This window comes from Denticeps clupeoides, chromosome 1 (genome assembly GCF_900700375.1).
Source record: "Denticeps clupeoides chromosome 1, fDenClu1.1, whole genome shotgun sequence".
Taxonomy (NCBI): domain Eukaryota; kingdom Metazoa; phylum Chordata; class Actinopteri; order Clupeiformes; family Denticipitidae; genus Denticeps; species Denticeps clupeoides.
The window spans coordinates 8081020-8097963 of NC_041707.1; the positions used below are offsets into that span (position 1 = coordinate 8081020).

The 16944-nt window shown below is 46.7% G+C and overlaps 2 protein-coding genes across 5 annotated transcripts in view; one reads left to right on the forward strand and one right to left on the reverse strand.

The window, feature by feature from the left end:
* Nucleotides 1-1903: 1903 nt before the first annotated feature.
* On the forward strand, nt 1904-9653 carry egln3 (egl-9 family hypoxia-inducible factor 3). The gene is made up of 5 exons (XM_028982578.1): nt 1904-2356; nt 6166-6285; nt 6951-7087; nt 7510-7583; nt 7678-9653. The coding sequence occupies exons 1-5, from the start codon at nt 1997-1999 to the stop codon at nt 7704-7706; spliced, it is 720 nt and encodes a 239-aa protein (XP_028838411.1). The 5' UTR covers nt 1904-1996; the 3' UTR covers nt 7707-9653.
* A 1679-nt stretch (nt 9654-11332) lies between these two features.
* The window catches only part of npas3 (neuronal PAS domain protein 3), a 202718-nt gene continuing 197106 nt past the window's right edge, over nt 11333-16944 (reverse strand). For all 4 annotated transcript variants that reach the window (XM_028992415.1, XM_028992437.1, XM_028992424.1 and 1 more), the window contains 3 exons: nt 16590-16737; nt 16153-16268; nt 11333-15599 (listed from right to left, as the gene is read on the reverse strand). In XM_028992415.1, coding sequence (XP_028848248.1) covers nt 14146-15599; nt 16153-16268; nt 16590-16737 — 1718 coding nt within the window. In that variant the 3' untranslated portion in view covers nt 11333-14145. The remainder of the gene's footprint in view (nt 15600-16152; nt 16269-16589; nt 16738-16944) is intronic.

Genomic DNA, 16944 nt, shown 5'->3' on the forward strand with positions numbered 1-16944 from the left:
TGCCTGGAGTTTGCACATTTGAGCAAATGGAACGTTCCACCAGCATTCCAACTGCGTTCCCTGGAGCTGATGAACCCCCCAGATTTACAACTGCAGGAAGAAACGCATGAGCAACAAAAGCGACTGGTTAACGACTGAATTACTTATTTTTGTGCCATAAACAGTCGTTTTTATTGTCCGTGTGTTTTATTTCTGGTTGATGAGTCTCCGCGGTGTTGCCATATGTGCTGAGGCCATTCCCAGGAAGTCAGAAGGCCACGCCCAGAAACAGGCACTGCCGCCGGACACGTCCACACTGGCTGTTTGTGCTGTGATCCTCTTACGGCGGTGAAAGGCAGGTTCCCGCAGCAGGCGGTGTGTGGGTCTCGGGGCCCAGCACTGCATCGAATGTTGCTCCGCCCCCATAATCCTGCCCTGCTGGAATTACTCACGCTGCAGCCGCAACACCTCATAATACCCAGCACTCCTAAGTAGGATAAGGACGAGTTGTATTTACTTTTGCAATAATGGTACTTTCTGTTCGATGCCACGATAGAAGCCCAGTGCCAAACAGACGACACCCAAAATTGTATCACTGAGCAAGACACTCTTCTTACATTATCAGACGCCCCTATCCAGAGCGACTTACAATCAGTAGTTACAGGGACAGTCCCCCCCTGGAGCAACTTAGGGTTATGCTAGGGCTAGGCTACACTAACAATGGGTGGGGTGGTAGTAGCCTAGTGGGTAACACACTCGCCTGAGAACCAGAAGACCCAGGTCAAATCCCACTTAATTTCATTGTGTCCCTGAGTAAGACACATAACCCTAAGTTGCTCCAGGGAGACTGTCCCTGTAACTACTGATTGTAAGTCGCTCTGGATAAGGGCGTCTGATAAATGCTGTAAATGTAAATCTAAAAAGGAGTATTATATGTATTATAAACAGCATTATCTGACCGCTCCTGTAACCATCGTGCAGACAGTTGGATGAAAGTCAGTCACAGGCCACTGAAATGTTCATTATCTGTTCCTGCGGGTCACTGCCAAACAGCAGGTCCTGTGTATTTTGCCCTGTGTCCTGGGAAGGAGAACCTGTGGCGGGGTCATGGATGCCCCGTCTGGTCCTTCATACTGGTTCTGCTCCAAGAGATCCAGAAGTGGGACACCACGAGGGTGTCCATGTCAAAAGCGCTGAAAACTGGGCACGCGACCACGCAGCCGTGGCAGGAGGTGGCTGGGTGTGTTTGAGTGGAATAGTGGGTCCACAGCCGTGGCAGGAGGTGGCTGGGTGTGTTTGAGTGGAATAGTGGGTCCGCAGCCGTGGCAGGAGGTGGCTGGGTGTGTTTGAGTGGAATAGTGGGTCCGCAGCCGTGGCAGGAGGTGGCTGGGTGTGTTTGAGTGGAATAGTGGGTCTTGCCTACACACCGCACGTACACCATTTCCTGGTAACGTTTCGTCCTCAAGGTCAGCGACCTCCTGCCCCAGGAACACGGCCTCAGGTTCAAACCCGATTTCCCCGGGACCTCAGCAGTGGGGTGTTCTGGAACAATAAACGATTCCCATTGCAAGCGGGAATGTTTTTTTGGGGTGCGGTGGGGGTCGCGGACGTGCAGGAGGGTCTACATGCGTCCGCAGGAATCGTCAATGGCGGTGGCCACGCCCCCACACGCATAATCCGGGTTCGTCCCGTTACAAACGCGATTATTGTGCTGCGGGACACAGACACGACAAAAATGAGATGTGGCCAGGAATGACGTCACGTTCGGCTTAATTCATGCAGTTCGTGGACGCGCGACCGTGGCCGATTGTCAGACGCCACCTTCGTGGACTGTCGGGCTGAAGTTGTAAACCGTGCGAATCCTTTCCTGACGGCCCCTGATTGGTCGCGAGTTGGAGGTTTTGGCCCCGCCCCCTCTGCAAGTACAACACATCGCGCACGTTCCACGCGTTACTCGTATTTATTGTTCCCCGCGGGAGCTCTTCGTGTGCGTGTCCGTGTCCCGACATTGTGGGAGATGCCGCTCCTTCAGCGCGTAATGGATCCGGATTTGGAGCGGCTCGCGGCGGAGCGCGTCGTGCCGTCCCTGCGCGCCCACGGCTTCTGCTACGTGGACAACTTCCTCGGGGAGTTCGTGGGACACATCGTGCTGGGACAGGTGAAGAGCCTCCACCACGCCGGCCTGCTGCACGACGGCCAGCTCGCCTGTCGCGGGGTCGCGGTGTCCAGGAGGAGCGTCCGGGGCGACAAGATCGCGTGGGTCGGCGGCGCCGAGAAGGGCTGCGAGTCGATCAACTTCCTACTGACGCTGATCGATAAATTAATCTCGCTGTGCACAGGACGCCTCGGGATGACACGGATTCGCGAGAGGTCGAAGGTAAGAGTTCGGAGTTGAATTTCAAACGACACAGAACTCGGGCGGTAAATACGGTAAACAGTGAATCACGTCACGCCGGGGTGATGGGTGGCGCTGACAAGGCATCCAACTTGACCCCAGAACACGAAGGTCACGAGCACTACGTGACTCTCCACACTAATGAGGACAGGAAGTTCAGGGCAGCGCAGCAGGACCTAGAGACAGCTGCAGGCAGGAGTCCTGCTGTCTGTCATTACCATGCACCACCCACGGCCCACTATACACCACCCACCATGCACCACCCACTATACACCACCCACCATGTACTATACACAATCCACTATACACCAGCCACCATGTACTATACACCACCCACCATGTACTATACACCATTTACTTTACATCATGCACCACCCACCATGTACTATACACCATTTACTTTACATCATGCACCACCCACCATGTACTATAACCACCCACCATGCACCACCCACCATGTACTATACACCATTTACTATACATCATGCACCACCCACCATGACCTATAACCACACACCATGTACTATACACTATGCAGTATACACAACCCACTATGTACTATACACCATGCAGTATACACCACCCACCATGTACTATACACCACCCACCATGCACCACCCACTATACACCACCCACCATGTACTATACACAACCCACTATACACCAGCCACCATGTACTATACACCACCCACCATGTACTATACACCATTTACTTTACATCATGCACCACCCACCATGTACTATACACCATTTACTTTACATCATGCACCACCCACCATGTACTATAACCACCCACCATGCACCACCCACCATGTACTATACACCATTTACTATACATCATGCACAACCCACCATGACCTATAACCACACACCATGTACTATACACTATGCAGTATACACAACCCACTATGTACTATACACCATGCAGTATACACCACCCACCATGTACTATACACCACCCACCATGCACCACCCACTATACACCACCCACCATGTACTATACACAATCCACTATACACCACCCACCATGTACTATACACCACCCACCATGCACCACCCACTATACACAACCCACTATACACCAGCCACCATGTACTATACACCATGTACTATACACCATTTACTTTACACCATGCACCACCCACCATGTACTATAACCACCCACCATGCACCACCCACCATGTCCTATAACCACACACCATGTACTATAACCACTCACCATGCACCACCCACCATGTACTATACACTATGCAGTATACACCACCCACTATGTACTATACACCATGCAGTATACACCACCCACCATGTACTATACACCACCCACCATGCACCACCCACTATTTACTATACACCGCCCACCATACACTATATGCTACCCACCATGCAAAAGCTGCACTTTGTTTTTCTTACACACAAGTGTTTGATGCATCAATACTGAACCACCAGCAAATACATTTTATGTCCTCAAAGAAGGGATCACAATATCTTGCCAGATCGACCTGAATTAATTCACACAAAGACATTATATCAGCCAGTGTTGGTAGAGCAAATGCAAAATTTATTGACTTGAGAATATAAGGACATATTAATACAAGAAATGGAAGGTTAATGTCTACAATGACATAGAATATAAATTAAAGTGATAAATCTGTGAAAATGCTAATTAGCATTTACACATAATAGCTAATGAATCATTGATGAACTCTGACCTTTTGCTCTAGTGTGTTTTGTGTGTGTGAGGGTGTGGATGAGGGTTCAAGGTTTTTTTTGTTCATCCGTCGCTATCTTTTGTGTTAACAAACGCTATGAACCTTTTTGTTCAGTTTATTTGGCATTATTTAAATAAAGGACATATTGTAATTTATATTGCCACCAGTTTTGCCGAAAAGATAAGTATATTAAGTCTCGTCAGTATTTTAGTGAAGCATTTATGTAGGCATACACACACTGAGAAATTGGTGAAAAATGTCTCTGCATCGTCTGAATGTGCTTATTCTAACGCTCGAGACGGTGTAGTGAAATAAGTTCAAATGAGCTTTACTGTCATTTCATGTTAGTTAGACAGCACATACACATAGACAGAAACAACGTGCCTCCGGAACCTGGTGCTACATGTAACGTTGAATAAATATTCCGGACCGACATAACGTGCATGTGTGCGGAAGACAAACCGGGACTGGCAGTGCAAGAGAGACATTTAAAAAATGGGCTTTTCCGGGTTGGAGTGACTGATATTGTATATTTCATAATTTAAATTGCGTGACCAAAAATCCAACTTCACAGCAGCAGGCGCAGCCTCACGCTCGACACGTAGCACTGTCATAAAACCTTCAGCGTCCTGGCCATCGGCCAGCCCTCCTGCACGCACACACACACACACCCACACACCCACACTGACACACACACACACACACACACACACACACACACGTAGACGGGGGGACAGCAGCCTGCCGTGACGTCAGTCTGCACGCGCCTCACATGTAAACAGCAGGGTGGTGCGGTGCTGGCTTCGTCCTGCCCTTCGTCCTTGACTTGAGGGGTCGACTGAGCGACGGCGCCAGGTCCTTCAAACGGGTCCCGGGTTCAGGACCAAACCTCGTTCTTTACGTTCCGTACGCACCGCAGTGAAACACACGGCCAGAGATTAGAGCAGAACGTGGTGTGAGATGAGGAACAGGAGCCACTTGTTTATTTATTCGTTCCCCTCGTTCCCTCTTTTCCACCTGCTGATAAAGGGGGGACACAGCTCCCCTGGGTCCAGATTTCAAGGGAAGGGCGGGACGCAGTGTCGTGCGACGAGGTGGTAAAAGTAGTCTGTAAACTTGAAGCAATCTGATGACCCTTCACCTTGACAGAGGGGTGAAAACACTGCAGACAATCGCGAGGAAGTTCTGGATCCTGTTTGCTATCATGGGAGGAGTTGCACGTCCAATCCATGACTCAGAAAGTCCCCATCTGATGGGGGTGCCGTCAAGTGCCATCAAGAACTGCAGTATCTCATCATATCGTAGCTCGCCAACACACATGCCTAATAATCAGTTTTTCCGGTCATTGCCTGCTGGCATCAGTGGTGCCACACGTACGATAATTATTGTATTTGTATCATAATTTTATCCTCTGTACAATAATGCGTTCAACAGTCCCGCAACGTACGATAATTTTACCCTTCGTTTTATTTCATTAGCACGACCAGGTACAGATCTCTGTTTTCATCCGGCTCCGCAGATATCAATGCACGATGTGAGACGTGGTGACACACAAAGTAACCGATGACGACCGGTTTAAGCGCGGATTTGCGTGGCTGAGTACGGAAGATGCAGTACTCATCGTACGCAACACCGCCATCAGACGTACAGAAATGAATGGGAGAAAGGGCCCAGTTTTACCGGGTGGTACAGCCTGTAGCAGCACTGACAGTAAAGCTTCCTGTCGCCGTGGCAACGTGCAAATGATCCTCCGGGCTGCAGGGACTCATCCTGCACTCCACACAGGTAGAGGCGCTGTTCTGTGACGTTATGTAGTAAAAGTGGCATTATTACACTGTAATAGGCACAGTCTCTGCTATGATGTGATCGATACGATACTTCAACATCTAGGATCTGGTATTAATGCACAGCAGCTTCGTAAATCCACCACGCATGGATACCACAGCGGGGAACAGACCCAGAATTCTCTTAATTAGCGGAACAAGAAATGAGATAAACACATTCCAGAAAGATTATTTAAATTTGTATATATTTGAACCACCTCCTGAGTGCTGTTTTTTTTTTTTTTTTGCCCTTTTTTAGGCGATGGTTGCGTGTTACCCAGGAAACGGCAGCGGCTACGTGAAGCATGTGGACAACCCCAACGGAGACGGACGCTGTGTCACCTGCATTTATTACCTGAACAAAAACTGGAATGCTAACGTAAGCCAACTTCAGAACTGATGCACAAACTCTTCAATAGATTTGGAAAGCTGTAAACTCATCTTCAATCAGCCTCATCTTAAAATACACCCACGTCACGCCTCTTCTCACCTCCCTCCCGGTAGCCGCTCCAGTTTAAATCCTTGATGCTTGCCTACAGGGCTGTAAATGGAACTGCACCCTCCTATATAAATACACTTCTAGCTAGCTACACTCCTGCACACTCTCTCAGATCTGCAAATGAAATGAGACTGAAAATTCCCTCTTCCCTCTCCGATTCCAATCAACTCTGTTCTCCGTTGTTGTCCCTGGCTGGTGGAACAACCTGCCCTCCTCCACACGACTAGCCGAGACTATCACCACTTTTAAGAAGCAGTTGAAAACCCACTTATTCAAAAAGTATTTCAGACAAATCTAACACTTACACACACACACACACACACACACACACACACACTGCACTACCAGGGTGGTAGTAGCCTAGTGGGTAACACACTCGCCTATGAACCAGAAGACCTGGGATCGAATCCCACTTACTACCATTGTGTCCCTGAGCAAGACACTTAACCCTAAGTTGATCCAGGGGGGGACTGTCCCTGTCACTACTGATTGTAAGTCGCTTTGGATAAGAAAAAGAGAAACGAAGTGCCGCTTTCTCCCCATAGGAGCATGGAGGAATTCTCCGGATCTTTCCAGGAGGTAAATCGTACGTGGCTGACATCGAGCCGCTGTTCGACCGCCTGGTGCTCTTCTGGTCGGATCGGCGGAATCCTCATGAAGTGCAGCCTTCGTACTCGCAGAGGTAGTGAGCGACTCTCTGTACGAATGGGGATTAAATGTGGAAATTTCATGACCATTGTTACGCCGCCACACGCCCATCATATAATGTTTCTGCTGATAACCTGATCATGGACGGCATTTACTGATTTCTACCAGTTTTAAAAACATGATCAAGATATAGTGACCATTATAATTCAATATATCAATATTTTTTAAGTGCAGTATCAAGATAACATTATATAATCCTGTTAACAAATTTAGTCTATAAATAGGAATATCTTTTTTTATTTATTTGTTTCATGAATACATATAATCTTCTCATAATGTGTTTATTATATTGTTGATCAATTGCCTCCAGAAAAAAAGCATCTTTAAAAATATGTTGTTTATATGATTAATCAGATTGTGCATGATGATGATGATGATGATGATGATGTGTTGCAGGTACGCCATTACTGTCTGGTATTTTGACTCAGAAGAAAGGGCCGAGGCGAAAAGAAGATTTCGAGTCTTATCGGGTCAGTCTGCTGCCTTTCCATGAGTTAGAACTCCTTTCATTTCTTTTCACGGTTTCTTTTTACTGACCGCGCCGTGTGATGAAACCTCTTTCAGAGTCCACACAGGGCAGCAGCGCCTCGTGATCAGAAGCTGCGTGAAGCTTGAAGTTCGGAAAGTCTGAGAGGACCACGTCCCCCCCCCCGCGCCCCGCCCCGCCCGAGCTCATTTGCCTCCGGACCTCAACGTAACGTGCACTACTGGTACTTCAGGCTTTTGTGTTTGTAGTGGTGTAGTGGTTCCTTCCTCCTCCTCTGCTGCCTGAGCTGCCGCGTCCACCTCCTCTTTCTCACGTCCAGCACGAACGCTACTGATTTCCGCCAGATCAGCTCTGCAGTGCATAATTAATGAAGATTTCAGAAGAACGGCGACGCTCAGAAGCTCAAGCTGTGTTTTGAGCATGAAGGAGACTGGTGGCAGGACAAGATGAGGGCGACATCGAGCCGCTGGGTCTCTGGGCTCAGCTCCTGTGTTGTGTAACCATGATTCTGTGTGTGCGGTGATACGGTGTGTCTCTGATCTAATTGCACTTCCATGCACTTCCAAGTGGCTGCGTGTCACAGAGATTTCGAAACTCCAGAACCTCTCGAGTATGCATGAGGTCTCCCACACCCTGGGGTGGCACCGACTGGCCTCACCTCAGGGTGCAAATGACCTGAAACGATCTCATGTCCACTTCAGAACATCTCTGTTTTCCTCCACACGCCATTGGCCGCTGCTGGAAATGCGCTCGTCTTGTTTCTTGTGAAATAGAAATAGATATTTTTAAGGTCTCTTTAGGTCTTAATACTTCAGAATCAGCCATTCTGCGATTAAAAAAAAACACACATTCTATATGAGAGCTGAATATTTAGATCAGGATTAATTGATGAGTGGTGCGCTGCATCATTAAAATATCACTATTGTTACTACTATTACTGCTGAATTGGGCAGGCTGTTAGTTATTGTATGTTGCAGTATTTTTTATTTTTATATTTCTAATTTAAATGTGTTTTAAAGTAAGTAGGTTTGCCTTCAAAGAAAGCATGGGTTTATTATTGGCTGTCTTTCATGTAAAAAAAAATGGTTTGGGCAAATAAATATATATTTTTTAACCCAATCAATAAAATAGTAAAATTAATTGTTGTTTAACACAGTAAATGCCACACAAGACCTGGAATCTATAACATTTTTTAAAATGTTCAAAACATGATAACATGATTCTCATTACATCTTTCTGAACTTTACATATAATGGTTTCATTTAGATTTAATTGGTAAAATATTCTGAATTTGTCTGCGTTAATAATCCAACATTGACCCGTCTGGGCAGTTAATGCGTGCCTTTAGTGTCTAGGATGTGATGAACATGATGTTGTGGATTAAATGTGATGCTGTGCCACGGTGTGATGTAACTGTTGAGTGACTGTATGGTTCCCTGTGAGTGTTGCCACTGCCCTTCCACCAGAGTCCACCAGTGGAATAAAAGCATTTGTAACATGTCTTGGGGGGACAAGGACTGGAAAGTTCTTGTCGGAAAGGCCAAAACTGCATTAAAAAGGACAGCAGGGTTATTTGTAGGCTCACATTATGCTCGCTCCCCACTGAACCGCCCCCCCGTTCAATGTGTTTTGGACGTGCTGTTAATGATGTTAAAGTGAGTGTTAATGTCTGATGAAGTACTGGCCTCTGAGGCTGGACCAGTTTGCCCAGGGGGGGGGGGGGGGGGGTGATTAAATGTGCTACTGAGGGTCACGCTCATTTGAAAGATGCTGTTAAAATTTATTTGGTAAAGTACCAGAAGAAATGGGAACTACTGTCCTTGCTTCGCTCCTGAAAGTGACATGGTAGGTTTCGGATGATGCACTGAATTCTCGTGTGGATTTTGCATGCGGGGCCTGAAAAACGTGTCTGGAATAAACCCGCTGCAGACCTCACCTGCTCTCCTTACTTTGTTGTCTGTTGTAATGGAACTGTGTGTTTTCCACGAGTTTAACTTGTTTTCCATTCTATGGCATTAAACCTGCAGTTGTTTTCAACAGAATAAAAATATTTCTTTCGAATGTCTGTGTACTGTGTTGTGATTAACACTTCCTGGTAATATGTATTATATCATCTAGCACTTAATAATTCCCGAGCATGTTTTTTTTCTTGACAAGTTAGGCCTTATCAGGGCTCTTAGTTTTGTAACTCACAATTTATGGAAACCGAATGAGAATTGCTGGTGTGTTCCTCCTGTAAGTTGCTTTGGATAAAAGTAAAGTAAAGTATTATTTTTTTGTATTAGTGTATATGGGGTTGGGGTGGATGTGAAGGTGTTGCAGTTACATCTTTTCTACAGCAGGTGTCGCCCTCCCTCCACCGCGTTTCAGGGCCTGTAGCCGAAGAACAGAGGGACCTGCGTCCCTTTCGCGTCCAAGAAAGTCTGAAACCTTGTTAATTATTTTAACACTGGATTCTAAACCACAAACTGTTGTTCATCGTTCACATTTTTTTTTCATTTACAGAATATCTAAGTTCATATGTGCATACAGTTGATTTCTGTAAGAAATAAAGTCTCCAGTGAACATTAATGTGTTTAACATTAAAAGGACTAAAAGGTGTGGACTTAATGAGTGTCTTTCATACATAACCAGCTACTGAGCTTCCCAACAAGGACAGATGAGAAGGTGCACTGCTCAAGGTCATTAGGGATGCTTCAGGTTGGTGTGTGTTTCTCGCCTTCCCTCCCTTCCTCTCTCGCGCTTCCTCCCTCCGTCCTGTGATCTATCATTCATGGGCTTCATTTAAAATTGCGTGAAATATTTAATGTTGGTTGGATTTCTTGGCCGGGCTTTGGTGGTGACCTCCCCTCACCGCCTGAAGTCAGAGGAACAGGAGGAGCCAGGGAGGCTGTCAGGGAGGGAGAGGAAAAAGAATTAAATAAAAAAGGCCCGGCCACACGGCTCTGAACAAAGGAGCAGAATTCAAGACGAAAAAAAATAAATGAAAAAACTGTGTGTGTTCTCATTTCCCCAGTTTGTGTCAGATACAGTGAAACACATTGTGCACAATGCACTTTCATTTCTAGTTAGGAACCTTCACCTCCACCCGCACCTCCAACCCAACAAGGCCTCTGCAGCCAGAGTGGAGGACGCCGTCACCAACAGAAACCCAAGGAAAGCACTTTAATAGCGAGCGGCTGAGAGAGAGAGAGACAGACACGCCCCTGAACTGCACCTGAAAGACAAGACGCCCTGAGACAGGGACAGAGCCGTGTACAAAATACCTTCAACCTTCAAAACAAGCATAAAATGAAAAAAAAAAAAGACCTGGCATGTCAGTGAGGTGCGTGGAAGTTGCCTGGGATGGGAAATGTAAAAGAAATGATGCCAGATAGTAACAAATCCAAGAGAAGTTTATTATGAATATGGCACCTGTAAGATGGTAAAAACCATGTTACAAAAAGACAACCATGTATGACGTTTCTCTGAACGGATGAAAAACCTACAAAAGTATAAAAGAATCCTGTTGTAAAATGAAGTATGTACAGTTCTGAGTTGCAGCATTATTCATGGTCAATGAAAGGAAAATAAAAGAAAATTCATAAAAAAAGACAAAACTAAAAAACGATGTTTCTCAAAAAAAAAAAAAAAAAGCCAGGCACTCAAAGTTAGCTTCAATTATTTATGACTGTTTTTTTTTTGACTGGAGAGGAAAAAATTAACAAAAGTAAAAAAAAAATGTACCATAGATTTCTCTTTTTAATATTTTAATTTGTTTGTATTTAGAATTTATGACACTGTTAACATTGATACTAAGAGAACCCCCTTCTCCCGTATTTATCTACTTGGCCCCAAATTCCTGATAAAAGAATCTGTATAATTGTACAAGAAATAGTTAAAAACACAGACACAGTTTGTCACAGGTAATGAAGTGATTTTTCATATTGTCATTTTTAAACACTATTTATCTGACAGCAGCTGAGATTAGTTTAAGATTAAATCACCATCATTTTTGACACAACACAGTAACATTGAGACAGCTCATCCTGCTGCAACATGGGTGTATTTCCTGGTCCACAGTGTCACTTTTAGGAGCTGTCCCCCCTGTCGCCCCCATCCCATTGCTTTGCTACGTAGAAAACGCTGAAGTCTAAGACACCGTCATTCTCGAGCTCTTCTGCAACCTTTCCAACAGCCCACATCCCTCCACATAATTTTATACCCCATTGAAAAACAAAACATAAAAAAACTAAATTACATGACCTGGAGTCAACAACACATCTTCACATAAACCACAGACGCTTTGTTTCCTGATGTCGGGGAGTAGCCTGATTCAGTTAAAAAGACAAAGGATCCCCTTCCCTTTGCTGGACAGACTAAAAAACACGAAACTTGGACAAAGCTGCTGAACCAAACAAAATCAAGTCAACTTATTAAACATGCATTTCCAAAACACCTAGAAAAATAGATTTATAGTGTGATTTTTTTTCCCTTTTCAACTTTTTAGAAATCTTTAAAATTATTTATTGTCCTGAAATACTACCATGATCGTTTTTTTTTTTCCTGTGAGCTGCAGGGTCCTTGAAGTCAACAGGTTTGGTGGAAACCAATGAAATACACCCAATACAAGAAGCACAAGGGACTCTGGGAATGTTTGGCAACTGAGGCTTGTGTGGTTCCAGTCTAGCCGTTATGTCTAAATGCTACTCAGGTCATGTACTATATATATATATATTTTCTTTTTCTTTTCGTGTGTAAATGCGAGCTGCAAACCGCAATCCCAGAATTCCTCAGTGGCAAAAAATGGCTCCATAAACCTTTGAGCTAGTTAAGAGTCTTTTATCTCTGAGAGGAAGAAAGGTCTGTAGACTACACAACAGCAAAGCAATAGCAGGAACAAAAAAAAGGAAATACAGACAAAAGGAAGCAGCAAAAAGGTGACACTACATTGGAAGAATCCACTAACACAAAATCCACTAACCTCCACTGGTTCACCAAGACTGCAGAGGGTGCCGACGGAGGGCGGGGGGCAGCGCCTGCCCCGCCCCGGCCGACCCCGGATTACAGAGAGCACAGAGAAGACAAAGGACGAAACAGCTACATCAGCTCGGTATATACTGCATATAGTAACACACACTGAAATCGCTATGGAAACTGACAGCCAGTGACACACATTGTACACGTTTACGGATATCACGCTTGGTAATAGATGACTGGATGGATGGCTGCCAAAATATGAGGTGACAGTTATTTTCCATTTTCATTACTATTGTTCTTTTTTTTTCTCTTCTTTACGACAAAAAAAAATATCACAGTGTTTTAACACCAATCTGGGAATTTTTTTTTTTTTTGGCAACAGTGGAAAAAATAGGAATGCGATTTTTTTTTGAAAAAAAAAAAACACATACTCCTGTTTCAGATTGAAATGCATGTCCTTATTACAATACCCTTGATATGCGATTTCAGAGAGTCCAACAGTGAGTGATGGGAGAAAATCGATTCGGGGGACTGATGTCACAGATGCTGGGCTTAAGATATAAAGAGGGAGAGTTAAAAAAAAGAAAAGAGAAGGAGAAACATTCATTTTCAAGTCTGAGTTACAGATTAGCCTCAGTTACACTGAGCAAGTAAGTGATTCACTTAAACGTTACAAACAGAAGCCGACCCCTCTGCTTTACTCACAGCAGCCTCGCCCACCTACACACGGCAAAGGAAAAATACAAATAAAAAGGTAGAGCCCAGGAGCAGTGCCTGCATCAGCCCGCTGTTGGGGTGAAGGTTATCGGATGGTAGCACCATGGATCTGCAAAACAGAAATGCAACTGGACCGACCTGTGCCAAAGTCCTGGGATGTCTTGTTTAGTAGTTTTTTTTTTTTCCAGTTGTAGTATTAACATTCTATTCACAGATCAATACCCGGCTGAAATTGCTTTTTTTTTTTTAAATGCATGATTTCAAAGTTAATTTTGATCTATAAAAAAACAAAAACAAAAAGAGAAAGCATTATTCTCTAAAATACTATTCCCTCATTTAGAAATAACCAGAACGCCCCTTTAACTATGTCAAAACAGGGCAACATCCTTGTCGTCTTTTCCACCTTGATCACATCAAGATATGGTTAGAAACAATCACAGTTGTTGTCTGTCAACATCCTCTGTCAGCATTAAATATACAAGGCATCCGCATAACGATGCGACGTAATAGATCTCCGATAAAAACGTACACCTCATCACACGCCCATAGAGAAAAGGTAAGCTACAGTGGTAGGTCCCGAGGAATTCTTTACAGTAAAGAATAGTCTGTTGAGTGGAGACGTCGGACAGTGGGAGAGCGGAGACGGAGGTGGGGAGGAGGAGGGGGACAGGAGAGGAGAGGAGAGGAGGAGAGAGCGGAAGATAGAAAAACGGGATACCATTCATTTATAACAAGCTCAACTGCTCGATTTCAAAGTGCTAGAATGTTTCATTTGTGTAAAATCTCCGGTGTAAAACACAGTATTGGACGTCTCTGTGGGAAGAGTCTGATATCGTGCTGCACAGTAACGTGGTCTCGGGTGGTCCGTGTCAGTCCTCCTTGCGCTCCAGTGTCTGTGTGGCGTGGATGCCGTTGCTGTAGACGGGGAAGGGCAGGGTGGAGAAGAGGCCCTCGGCCGTGGTGAAGACGTTGGAGGCGGGCATCTGTGCCAGGCTGGCACCGCTCACTGCCCCCCCGAACGGGCCGGACATGTTGAGCCGGTGCACATGGTGGTACAACATCTCCATGGGTGTCTTGGGGTCAATGCCGAAGCTGGAGCTGTTCACGTCCACAAAGTTCATAGTGTGGGTATTGGGCAGCAGGTTCCCCTGCATGGCCAAGGTGACGTCGGCTGGGGCGTAGCGGATAGTGCCGGTGGTGTAGACCCGCTGCGTGGCGGTGCTGGTGGCAGCCGCCAGCGTTCCCGTCACCCGGTGGACCAGCGGGAGAACCACATTCCCTGCCTGCAACCGCTGAAGAGCATCCAGGTCACCGGTGTAGAGCAGGGAGCTGGAGGTGGCCGGGGTGCTGCCTTGCTGCTTGTCCCTCGGTGAGGCTGAGAGGGGTGGAGACAGTGGATCAGAGGAGGACGAGCTGGGAGGCGGGGCCAGGCTGGAGGCCACGCTGGAGGCGGAGTTAGGAGCACTGTTGGTGCCGTTGCCGTTGAAGCCCGGCTTCCTGTTACCCACCCCTCCTCCTTCCGTGCCCGGGGGCGTGAGGACCGAGTCGGGGATGGTGACCTGCAGCCCCCCAGCCTGCGGAGAAGGGAAGGGCTCATGTGTGGAGGACGTGGGTGGGGGCTTGGTCATGCTGTAGGGGGATTCGTTGCGTGAGATCTCCCGGTTGGGCGGATAGTTCCAGATGCTACTGTCGTTGTCGAAGTTGATAGGCTCCGACATCTCGGTTTTGATCTTGAGCACTGAGGCACTGGCGGGAGACGGGGGTGGGAGCAGGGGCGGCTGCTCGCCCAGTGAGGGGTCCAGGGGAGCTCCGGATGGCGGGCTGGGCGGGTTTTCGGGGGAAAGACACAGGCGTTGTCGTCTGCCGCCTCCGTTCCACTTCTGTTTTTTCCTCCTCTTCTTGCGCTTCTGGTGTTTGCTGGAGGCAGGGCTCACCAGCTCTGCCATGCCGCCACAGTCCTTCACGCTGCCCTCTCCATCGTCATCATCCTCGTCTTCATCGTCCTCCTCCTCTGAGGAAGAGGAGGACGAGTCACGCAGCTCCATGGCCTCGCTCTCGGCACCATAGTGCTCCACCTTGATGTGCAGGCCGCCGATGCGCCCCAGGCAACCGTGCTTGTTGTCCCCCTCACAGTCCGACGGCTCCAAGCTGTCCTCACTGTCTTGGCTCTCGGGGTTGCTGGAGCTGTCGCCCTCCTCCTGCCGCCGCATCTCCTGCTCCTGGGACGGCTGCCGTGGCTGCTTTTTGCTGTCCGACTCGGGGTCCTCGCTGTTTTCTGATGATTGGTTGTTCCCCTTGCCAGCTGACTTTGTGTTGTCATTGTCTTCAGATAGGAAAAGAGGAGAACAGAGTTAAAACCTGGCGAAGATGGTAATTTGTGCAGAAATGAATGGATTTATGTAAACAGTGGGTCTGGACATTTACATTTACATTTACAGCATTTATCAGACGCCCTTATCCAGAGCGACTTACAATCAGTAGTTACAGGGACAGTCTCCCTGGAGCAACTATAGGGTTAAGTGTCTTGCTCAGGGACACAATGGTAGTAAGTGGGATTCGAACCTGGGTCTTCTGGTTCATAGGCGAGTGTGTTACCACTAGGCTACTACCACCATGGACCTTCTCAGCCTTGGGGACATTTGCCAATGTATGATTCACTAGTTTGCCAATTGGATACTTTAATAAAAGTTCTGATAATCTCTCTGTATGTTTGGAAGTGGACGTGGTCTGAGGTGGTCGGAGGTGACTGTGATCATCACTGACGGTGCCACGAACAATGTCAACACCATAGAATCTATAGACACAAACACCATCCATCTCTGCAAACGTTCACACATTTTAGAATTCTTATGGTGCTAGTGGGAATGGAGAAATACCAGAGTTTTCCTTGGAGTCGGATTCCGAGTCGGACGTCTCTGAAGATTCTGAAGCTTTTTCTGGGAGGTTGGGGAGTTGCGCAATATCCATGGGCATGTCTTTGTACTCCGGATTACTGAACGTGAGGGGGAAGAAAAGAAAATTAAGGGGAGGATGAAAAGAGGAAGAGAAGGAGACAAAGGAGTCTTCCACATTCCCAACAGGAAATCATTACAAAGATCCTGGGCAGAGGAGCGGCACTTGCTGCAGACTCTCCACATTCCCAGTCAGAGCTCCCAGAAGCCCATATCCCATCTAATGAGCTCCGACAAAGCTGCTGCTCAGTGGACGAAAGGGGTAGGAAATTAGGTAACTCTGGAGGAGACATGCCAAGTCAAGTGGGGAGCCCTGAGCATCTGCTGCAGCTGTACATCCAATAACAAAATAGAAGTCCTACCTGAGAACGTAATTAACCCAGATGATATTCTTCTCATTGGCGTTCTTGGCATTAATGGCAATGGTTGCACTGGACTGGATCCAGATGTAGCCGCCATTCTTCTGTATCCAGCGGTAGTACTTTGTGACGCACTGGCCTTTGTTCATCACTGCAGGGTGAGAAGGAGAAGAGACCCTCACCAGGCAGGACAATGACAATATGAAAACTTAACGAAAAAAGCTTTTGGCTTGTTGACCCACGTTGTACATGATAGTGTTGGACTTTTATTCTCACTCTCTCACCCACTCACTTGCCTTAACCACAGTGCCAGAGCGTATCCCAGGACACTGGGTGCAGGGTGCCAGCCCACCACAGG